This window comes from Ananas comosus, linkage group 5 (genome assembly GCF_001540865.1).
Source record: "Ananas comosus cultivar F153 linkage group 5, ASM154086v1, whole genome shotgun sequence".
In the NCBI taxonomy this organism is placed as follows: domain Eukaryota; kingdom Viridiplantae; phylum Streptophyta; class Magnoliopsida; order Poales; family Bromeliaceae; genus Ananas; species Ananas comosus.
The window spans coordinates 23435-34543 of record NC_033625.1 but is presented as its reverse complement, the minus strand read 5'-3'; the positions used below and the strand labels follow the sequence as shown (position 1 = coordinate 34543).

Below are 11109 nucleotides of genomic sequence, written 5' to 3'. Positions count from 1 at the left end.
AGTTTGAAAAGTTTGGAGTAGCTCATACACAATTTGTAAAAAAATAAGAACTAAATTGGTACTATATTAAGAGTTCAAAAGCTAATGATGAATTCACCTGTGATATATATATATATATATATATATATATATATAGAGAGAGAGAGANATAAAAATGAGTGAACATCTAGTATAGGGCTGGTAGCCTTGTACCGTTTCTATCAAGCAACCGATCTATCCGTACGACACAATACCATCTCGCATCAATTTTCTTGCAATTTAAAATACTATATAACGGAATTTTTTGAAAAAAAAACCAACATCATACTTAAAATCTAACGTGCCAAATGAATGTTTAAGCATTTTAGAAATAGTTAAGACTAGCGATGTACAGCACTTTACGGCGAATATAATTTACAAAATTTTAATTATATTTATATTTTATAAAAATTTACTGTTCCTCCTCTCTCTTTTTTCTGCTCTTTTTGATTTTGCAAGCAACTGAGTAGCTTTTGCTTCTTGATCTATTGTCTATCGATGTTCTATCCCACCTCTTTTAAAAAACGACTCTATTCAGATATTTCGATGAAAGTATGATTGATGCAATCTTTGACATGTTGATTGATAACGATCAGCACCATCAAACATGTAGTTGAATAGAAACTGTGGCTGGAGCAGACTCAATCTGCGATTCAGGGGGTGTTTGGCCTAGCTTTTAAAAAGCGCTTTTGGGCTGAAAAGTGATTTTCGGCTTAATAGAGCGTTTGGCAACTCACTTTTAAAATCTGATTCTGCTTTTTAGAATCAGAAAACTGATTTTGAAGGCCTCAGAATCAGAAGCAGAAAAAAGCTGCTTCTTGAAAACTGATTCTGATTTTGGATTTAAACTTCAAAATTTTATTTTTATTTTAGTTTTAATATTTAAATTTAATTTTAATTTTAAATTTTAAATTTTAATTTTNNNATTTCAAATTTTAAATTTTAAATTTCAAATTTTAAATTTCAAATTTCAAATTTTAAATTTCAAATTTGACAATTTAGATTTTAAAATTTAAATGTAAAAATTTAAAAATTTTAAATTATAAATTATAAATTTTAAATTTTAATCTTCAAATTATAAATTTCAAATTTTAAAATTAAAAATTTATAAATTTTAATCTTCAAATTATAAATTTAAAATTTTATAATTTAAAATTTAAAATTTTAAATTTTAAATTTTAAATATTCAAATTTTAAATTTTATATTTTAAATATTCAAATTTTAAATTTTATATTTTATATTTTATAATTATTTAAAATTTAAAATTTAAAATTTAAATTTTAAAGTTTAAAATTTAAATATATTTTTAAAATTAAATTGCTTTTCAAACCACTTTTCAAAATTTTTAATTTGCCAAACAGCTTTTTAAAATCATTTCAGAAAAAATCACTTTTATCTAAACTCCGCCAAACGCTCTATAGCTTTTAAGCAAAATCACTTCTCCAAACAAAAATCACTTTTTCAGAAATCACTTTTTTAAAAGCTAGGCCAAACAGGCTCAATCTTCTGGCTAATCATATGACTTACTATCATTTGGCCCTTTGAAATGGAAATTAGATTTTAAAAATATAAATATTTTTTTAGCAAAATAGTAAAATGTATAATGCACTTATTTTTTACAGAATTTTATCCTAAATATATGTTTTTTCTGTGTTTTTTTTTTTTAAAACAAAAAAATTCTTCCATCTAAGTGGCAGTTTGGTTGGATGCGGCCGTAATAACGGGGTATTAAAATTGTACGTAGATAGGAATACAGCAGAGATACAGCAGAGAAGGCGAGCGGGCAGGGCGGGCCGGAACGGAGGAGAGAAAAGGAGGAGGAAGAAAGTAGGGCGAAGAAGGCGGAAGCATCCCAGCGAGGCATTCGATAAGTCGGGAGATGCGACTTCCACCGTCTCTCTTCCCCTCCGACGACCACGACCGTCGCCCATCTCCTCTTCAGAGGCCCTCTGACGACGAAGCCCCATCCTCACTACTTGCCGGTAAGCTCCTGCTTGCTTCCTCCCTTCCTCGTTTTCCCACAACTACCACGGAGCTAGGTTTTCTAGCAAGGCTAACATATATAAAAATGGTCACAATCTGATCCGAACGGGCAATCTCGGAAGGAAACGGGAAACCCCTTTTTAGTGCCGTCTTCTGTTTCTCCTTCGGCGGTTCACTGTTTTTTCACTTCCTTTTGCTGTGCTCACCTTGCACGCTAGTCAAAACCTGATTATTTCGTGTGGCTGCAATTTTACTCTGCAAGCAAATTGCCACTTCTTTTCGAGCACACTTTCTTTCCATGCAATGTTCTTTTTATCCGACTTACTGTAGGCACCTCTATTATGCTTATCTCGATCAACTTTCCTTTCCTTTCCTTTTTTCATATACAGCACCAGTCCTCCAGCCGTGAATACACAGATCGCACCAGAATTCAAAACAATCCTTTGACACTAGAAAGGGAAAGAATTTAGCTACGAACTTTCTTATCCAGTTATACTTACCAATTGTCTCGGTATTTCATCATGTGCAACAGGAACAGAGCAAGAGTACCGCCGTGACGTTTCTGCAGTCAACTCTGAAGTAAGCCTTCTATATTTTTCTACGCCTATCTTTTGCATATCCTGTTTGTCCCCATGTCGATTTCTCTCTCTTACATTTTCAAAGTCCACATTTGATTGTGTAATGCTTTAGCTACTTATGTTTGTAGTTTTCTAGAGCCTAAACCATACTTTGCCATAGTCTTTGCCCTTACCATTGTTCTCATTCATCTAGAGCACTGTTCTGTTTAAGCCAATTTGATTTTTCTTAATTTCTATATCACTTTTTATTTATTGCCTGCCACGGAATATTTGCTAGATTATGCTTAACTTTTGCTTCCTCAGTTCTTTGCTTCCAATTTGCAACATCGAGTTGAATATTTGTTTCTTGTACTCAGATTACACATTTTCCTTGGCGGCTTTTTTGCATTTGAGTATTAACAACAGAAGTTCTAGAAGAACAAACAAGGGGATAGGAGCAGACTAACATAATATTTGTGTTTCATCTTTTTTCTTTTAAAGCATGGATCAGCCGTACCAAATTTCAGCGTACAATTTAAATTCTTGCACAATCTATCATAATATAATGGTCACAATATGATACATAGTTGTCATCTTCAGGGTCACATTATGCTACACAGTTGTCATTTCATTATCTGCTATTAAGAAATTCACAGTCCATGAAGTTCTTATGCTTGAATTGTTGCTTTGATTTTTTCCCCCATAATGTATTCTCTTTTACAACAATTATTATTTTGTTCATGTTATGTTAGATACTACAAGAAAGTTTAGCACTGTTTATAGTTAATTTCCTCCAAAGAAAACTCAAGACATTTAACTTTTTTCTTCTTTTTTTTTTTTAAACATCTGCAATGAAGCTACAGAATCAATTATTGGAGTCAAAGAAACTGGGTGTATCTTCTGAAGGAGATCCATCGTCTGCTGGCTGCACAGTTCAATCACTCATGGAAAGCCATGCGAAGGATGCAGATGCTAAATATGAAGGGAGTGGGCTTGCTGAAATTGAGCAGCATTTGAAAAAGAAATGGTTTTCGAGGCAAGTTGGTCTTTTCACTTGTGATTCTTCTCTCTTCTCTGCACTCTTGTTAAGGTTCTTCTCTGAATTACTGGAAGTTTGACTCCACAGCGATTGATTTTAAGTTCGAACTGCTTATTGACACCTAATGAAGAAAAATGATACTTCGCTTGGTTTTGTTGCTTGATAGTCAGTGAAATTCAGAGCTTCAGACTATATTGCTAAAGTCATGATATGACTGTATGGCTTACTTGCCATGACCTCATTACCCAACTGTAATTTTGTATCTGCTAGAATTTATAACTCTGCTGCTGTGTTGTCGTCCAAATGAAGTGACTGTATGCAGTTATTTGATGCCCCTTAATTAGGAAAAATGTCCTACCAAATTATTGATTTAGTCAGACTAAGCTTGATTGAAGAAGCCGCATGAGATCGATATTGGTTTCCTTCATTTTCCTCTGATGAGTCTCATATATAGGATCTCACTATTGTACTGCCCAAGTATATTTAGATTTTTACTTATCCTCAAGCACTCTTCTCGTTGCACAATTTAATGTGCGGACAGAAAGAAGAGCAAAACAAAGAAAAGAAAAGATGTATTTATGGGTCCTCGTCTTAATTGTTGTTCCTCTCCAAAATCCGAACTAATGTGATGCTCATGTTAGCTAATGGTTGTTTTATGTTGGCACAATTGCTAGCCTATTATTTCATCTTGGTGTGGTCTGTCTGTTCAGTTACAGACTATTATTTTCTTGCTAGGATGATCAGCCTAGTTTATTCTTCATTTGTGGTGCTGATGTTAGGATTGTCAACAACTTTCTAATCTTTTTGTGAACTTGCAGAGATGAAACAGAGCATCTAATAGAGCTTATACGGTCAAGGACTCCTGATCTTTTTTATCAGAGCAAACCCAGTGCAAGATTTTTTGCAAAATCTAAAGAAGGTACGCCTTTCCCAAAAGATGCTGGCGGACATGCCAATTATCCTGTCCCTTTGGACCGTCAAAAAACTTGGAAGAGTTGTGGAATTGCAAACTCAAATGTAAGGATTCTTTCTTTTTTTTTCCTCTCCCCCTACTGAATTCTTGCATGATTGAAAATTCATTTGAGTGCTTCCTCTTAAAAACTTGTCCTTTCCTGAGTGATACTTAGCGATTATGTTGTACAGACACGGATATGAGATTGGGATACATTGATTTGGCGATTTATAAAAACTCTAGGATACGATATGCGTTGGATACTTGAATAAAATATTCTTTAAATATATTTAATTGTATGTTGACAGCATGTGATGATATATTGAGGATAACCAAGATACTTGAATTATATTAAGATAATAATATACTAACCCATACAATTGGTCTAGCTTTGTTCATCAAAAAGATGATTGATCATATGAAATAATAATTTAGAGACTATTACGTATTAACTGCAATATAACTATCCCCCAACTTCACCAAATGATAACAATAGATGCTATATGCACAAACTTGATAATTATTCGTTCAATCATGTATGTCTATTTCTAAATAGCATTACGTTCTATCATATAAAACCTTAACGTAGGTAAACATGCTGACACTATAATACAAATAGGAAACAAGTCATTCTCAGTGGCCCTTACTGGTTGCTACTAGGTTGCCCAATTAGATTAAAAAAAGTATGTGGGTGGAGAGAGAGAGAGAAGAGAGAGAGAGAGAGAGAGAAGGAGGAAGGGGGGGAGTGAGAAGGGAGGGAGGGAGGGAGGGAGGGAGAGAGAGTTCCATCATCTACGAGCAAAAAGATAGTGAAATGACAAATTGAAGAGAGATCGGAATGTTCCCTACTTTCTTGAAAAATTTTCAGTTTTGATCCTTTTAGGCCCAAAGAGAACCTACTTGTATCTTCCCATCCCAAGTCGTGTCCTCCCGTTTCCTTGTATTTCAGCCGTAACTTTATTTTTCATTTAAAAAAAAAATTCAGATACCCCAATCTTGTACCAGACATGTATCCATACGCGAACGGGATATAAATTGAAGTATCTGTGCTTCATAGCTTAGTGATATGATCTGATGTCTTGCTGATTTGTTTGCACTTTGTAGGCACATGATGCTGGGTCTTCACCTGTTGAAATTGCAAAAGCTTATATGAGATCTCTAACTTCAGCATCTGTTCATAATTTTCAATGTCAAGAGTCTGAAGTTTTGGAAAACCCACTTGACAGTTCTAGTTCTCCATCAAAATTATTCTTATCAGCAATGAAGTCGCCAATATGCTGGCCAGGTGCAGTCGTTCCGAGAAACTATAGCTATTTTACGCCTCAAATTAATAGACGAAATATTAGGCTCCAACCTTCTTCCCAGACTCCTTACTCCAGTGCAATTTTTTCAAGAACTCCTTCCAAGGTTTATTTGTTACATCTTCTCTTTATGGTATCTCTTTTCATGTGAAGTCATGTGTATATAGTGCAATTTTTTCGAGAACTCATGCCAATGTTTATTTGTTTCGTGGATTTGTGTGTGTGTGCGTGTGCACGCGCGCACGTGCACGTGTGCGTCATGGAGTGGAGGGGTACCGTTGACATCTTTTTTTCATGTTCATAAGGCGCGTGTGCGCGCGCACACCCTGGAGGGGAGGAGCACAATTACATCTATTTTTCATACTCATAGCATTCTATTTTCATGGATTTGTGTGAGGGGAGGGGTACCATTGACATCTACTTTTCATACTCATAGCATTCTATTTTTGTGGATTTGTGTATGCGTGCGTGCGTGCACTTATGTGTGTTGGCCCTGGAGAGGAGGGGTTCCACTGATATCTATTCTTCATACTGACAGCATTCTATTTTCATGGATTTGCACATGCATGTTGGCCCTGGAGGGGCAGGGTACCATTGACATCTAGTTTTCAAATGCATAGCGTTCTGTTCTTTCATTGAGAGGACAATATTTAACTACTAAGTTTGTGTGTGTTTGCCCTGGAGGGGAGGGGTACCATGACATCTACTTTTCATACTCTTAACATTCTATTTTTTCTTGAGAGGATAATATTTAACTAGTAAGCTTCTTTTCCTTCCTGCAGTTTAGAGGCATTGGTGATGGCCATAATGTCTCTTTGGATGGACAGAAACCACAATCATCTCTTTCAGGTGGTAATAAGGTACTAATTGGTACTTGTTTCAGCAGAAGCTGTAGATGTAGAACCCATGGAACTGCTGTCCTAAATGGCAGTGTATCAAGTAATATGCATAATTCTCCAATACCTGTGTGCAAAGGATGATTTTGTAGTTCTACTATCTCCTACCAATCTGCATGCATGATACATCAATCGCTTTATCTTTCCCAGCTAGTTGGATATATATTTGTTAGGTTAGTTGGGTATAAAATTTTACACCCACAGTAGTGCATATATGATATGTACATACTGGCACATTTACGTGTGTAGTGAGAAAGAATGGGGGAGAGAAGTGTCTACTTGTGATGATAGAATGGCGGAGAGAAGTGTCTACTTGTGATTATATCTTACTCTTGAGTCTTAGAGGTTTGTACTTTATAAAACTTTCTGTATTTTCATGTTGCCTTATTCTGTATCAGTGTGTTCCATTTCGGATCCAAAATCTTTTGATCCCTTGGACCATTCATGAACAACATCGCCTGTGGCTGTGGCGTGGGGGAATGGCAAATGCGTACGACTTGTATCTAGTTACTGGCTCCCATTGTGGTCCCTTGTAGTATTACCGAGATGTACATCTAGTGTCCTGAATCTAGATACTATAGCGGGAATGCTGGCAATCTACAGACCTTTCTCTTTAGATGTTTAAATTACCCTAAGCGTCCACTTGGCATCTGAGTAATAATATGAGCATTAACTCATAAGAAGCTATACCTAAGACTAACAAATTGAAGTTACATGACAAATTGCTTATTGTGAAGTTACGTTCTCATCTACTGATTTCTTCTTTGCACCATTTTTCTTTCTTTTTCTTCCTTAACCTATAGAGAACATATTGGGAATTGTTACTTGAAAGCAAAACCTTGCAATTCCAGACCTGGATTTTATGATCGGGATCAAATGTAGCATTTTTCATCCAAGTATGCAAAAAAAGCTTTGATGCAACTTAAATGTTGAACTAAACTGTCCGGGCTTAGCTAATTATGTCAATTCTGGTGTTTGATTTGGACTTATAGTTTGTATTAAGTGGGCATGCATCAGGCTGCTTCCATGATAAAATTACATGATGTCTACACCACAATGAATCAAACTGCTGCAGCCCTAGAAGGTGGCTTACTTCAGTAATTGCAGTCATTCTATTCTATTTTGACCTTTTCAACGTGCTATCATCTTCTCCTGAATTTTGCTGTATAGTCCTGTCGACATTTGGATGAGTTGAATGTAACTGCATATTTAGTTAACGTCATTTCTTAACTGTGTTGATATTTAAGTGAAAGGAAGTCTATTTTCTCCCTCCCTCTATTATCTTCTACTATTGCCCCCTATCTTTGGAATAATTGTTAACTTTTCATTTTATTTCCCTGCATAATTAACTCTGTGATTGTTGTTTCCCGCTCAAATGAAGAGAAAATTGGAGGATGAGTGCACACCTTTTGATTCTGTCCGTCAAATCCGTCAAAAGAACTCAGAAACAGCGGCTGCCATAGGAGCTGATTCTTTTGACATTGCTGGTTCCTCCTGTTTCAAGGGACTGCCATCCGCATTTCAGGGTGTCTTTGGAAAAGGTGCATCAGAAAGTATCTTGTTGAAGCCTGGATTTTCTGAAGCTGAAGAGGAAGTATCCAGATGCGCTGTTGGATGTATACATCCGCAGTCAAGTGAAATGGCTCGAAAAATACTCGAGCACCTTGAAAGACCTGGTTCTTCCCCTATGGAAAAGTCACTGCAGTTAAGGCAGGATGTTGCAAGGATGGTAGCTCCTCCTCTCACTCAAGGTATGGATAGCCAGGACAAAGGACCTGCTTTTAGAGCTTCTGGTGACCACAACCTGAGCAGCTTGCATGGCAAGCTCAAGGATACTGGTTGCCAGGAGAGTACAGATGCAAAGAAGGTATTGTTTCCCTTGTGAATATTATGTTTTTTTTTTAATTTCAGGCCTAGCACTACTCTGAACTCATCTGGCTTATTATCATGAAAGAGAATTATCAAAAGTGGATATTAATTAATTTATTTCTTGTTTGCCTCATTATGAATCTTAAATGTCTGATGCTGGGTTGCATAACGCTGCAATTTCCATTCACGGGCAAAAATATCCGTGTGGGCATGCAGTTTTATTTTCAACCAGCTCTGACAATCTTAGATGAAAGCAATATTTGGACTGTGGGTTGGTGCCTGAAAGGTTTCCATGTTTTACATCTGCCAGAGTTGCTAAGCTTTCGGTACACTTTTTATCTTGACATTTTCTGCACAAACTTATCGGTAAAAGTCAACATTGTTTGAAATGATTCATCAAATTGTTGCTTAACCCATGTAGCATGGTGGTAACCCATGTAGCATGGTGGCATTCCCTAGGACAATTTTAGACTCCTCGCAATCCTGGATGTTATATCTTTACTGACCCGGAAATGAAAATGAACTTAAGCATGATTCATGCATAGACTGTTTTTTAGTTAGTATGTCTCCGAACTTTCTATCTGGGGTTTACAGCTGGAGGAAGAATTGCGGTTGTAGCCTTGACTGTTATATATCAGCACATGCCTGATGGATGTTTCTCTGACTATCACTTTCATTTGCTTTTGTTTTCAGGAGTTCTGATGCTCTGCTTTTAACGTCATGTTTTAGTTAATTCTGATTTACAGATTCTTGCTGATTATCATTAGCTCTTCAATGCTCATACCTGAAGAGGAATCTAGTTCTTATAGTTGATCTTCTTTCTGAAGTGGTTGTCTGCTTGTCCTATTGGTTGAAACTTAAAACCAAGCTTCCTTCAAAATTAGCTTAGAATTTGTACTGAATTGCTGCATGTCTGCATCTAATTATATTTGTGGTTACTTCATTATGTTCAAACCCTTTTTAAGTGTCAATCGGACAAAGTGCTTCAAATTTCCGGCGGAGGCTGACAGATACATAACGGCATCAATGTTAGATAATGCACTTTGTGACAACATTTTTTTATTTTCCTCCTGTATCATTTTATAGGTTTGTACACCAGCGGCCAGTTTTGTCGGTAAGAAAGGAAAGGTAGAGTTAAACAACGGTGATGCTGCTTCACGGGCATTTCAGATATCCTCTAATTCTCTGCCTCTTTCTGCTCCAAAGTCAGAGGTGTCTTCCCTGATGAATACAAGTAGCAAGCCCTCAGGGAGTGGGAGCAATAACAGCGAGAGCGGCTTCAGCTTTACATTTCCTGTTCCTTTGGCTTATTCAGATGCGCTGATGGAGCCGCCACCAACACCTACCTGGACTTCACAAGCATCACTTGGTAGAATGCGTAGCAACAGCGAAGGAGATATCCCAACTTTCACGTTTGGCTCATCTGCATCCGCATCTGCATTTGGTGGTAGCCTTGTTTTCTCTTTTGGCACTGTTCGCGATGCGACGATAGCTGATACTGCCACCCCAATCTTCAAATTTGGATCTGATGAAATGCGTTTATCTTTCAGTTTAGTTGGAAAAATTGCTATTTGCTTTTGATAGTATGTAGCTATTTCTTCTGAAAGGTCTACATTGTTAAATCAGGTGATTCCTCTTAACGGTCTTAGTGTCTCTTCTTTTGCCTGTTAGCTGTATCCCCTTTGTAATCTTGGTTGGCATGTAAATTCCAATGTTGGTGCAAACTAAACTGCATAGAAAGATGCTGTGCAGTGGATCTGTTAAGAATATTCTAATGAAAGATTTTTTGCTGATGGCGGGATTCCTGGCATGTGGAAGGAGAATGCTTAAAGTGCAGCTGTTATATCAATGGTCGTCAGGGTTCACTTAGGATATTCTGCAAATGAAATCTTGATGAATGGCAGCCTTAACAAGATCTTACAAAACAATGCAGTCTGGTGCATCCTTTTGCACCTTCAAATCTCCCGCATCAAGCACGATCCCTAATAACAAAACACGCTGTAGCCCAAATTTACAGGAGAATCTACCAGTTCTCTTTCTGTTAGTGGGTAATTGGTGTGCAACATATTTTTCTCCATTTTCGTTTCTACTGTAAACCAGTTCTCGAAAAAATCAGTTCCCTTGAAAAGCAAAATTGGAAGTTTTTCCAATTTTCAAAAGATAAAACATATATTTTTTAGAAAAAGTAGAAAACGTCCACACAATCTTTCTTTTCGTCATTATAATCGGTTAAATTTTTGTGGCTGTGGTGAACCGTAAGCTGCCTTAATTTGTAAACGGCCTCACCCGTACAGAGGGGAGGGACTCGGCCAAATGCGTATTAATGGGATAGCTGCCGTGTGGAAACATTAATAAAGATGAGGAGGATCCTCGGTTATTTAGCTTTGCTTTTTTCATCCTACCACTGCACTGGCGACAGTATTTTAAGGAGGGATTCAAGGCCTTTTATGTTATTGCTCGCACCTATGCATCTGCGTTTGAGAAATTATATTA

At 36.8% G+C, this 11109-nt stretch overlaps 1 protein-coding gene across 2 annotated transcripts; it reads left to right on the top strand.

The window, feature by feature from the left end:
* Window positions 1744-10417, top strand: LOC109710387. 2 transcript variants are annotated; one of them, XM_020232913.1, is made up of 8 exons: window positions 1744-2001; window positions 2535-2581; window positions 3423-3595; window positions 4417-4615; window positions 5655-5957; window positions 6634-6711; window positions 8129-8614; window positions 9703-10417. In XM_020232913.1, the coding sequence occupies exons 1-8, from the start codon at window positions 1899-1901 to the stop codon at window positions 10195-10197; spliced, it is 1884 nt and encodes a 627-aa protein (XP_020088502.1). In that variant the 5' UTR covers window positions 1744-1898; the 3' UTR covers window positions 10198-10417. The 2 variants fall into 2 exon arrangements, with proteins under 2 accessions (XP_020088502.1, XP_020088501.1); XM_020232912.1 differs by having other exon boundaries at window positions 3417-3595.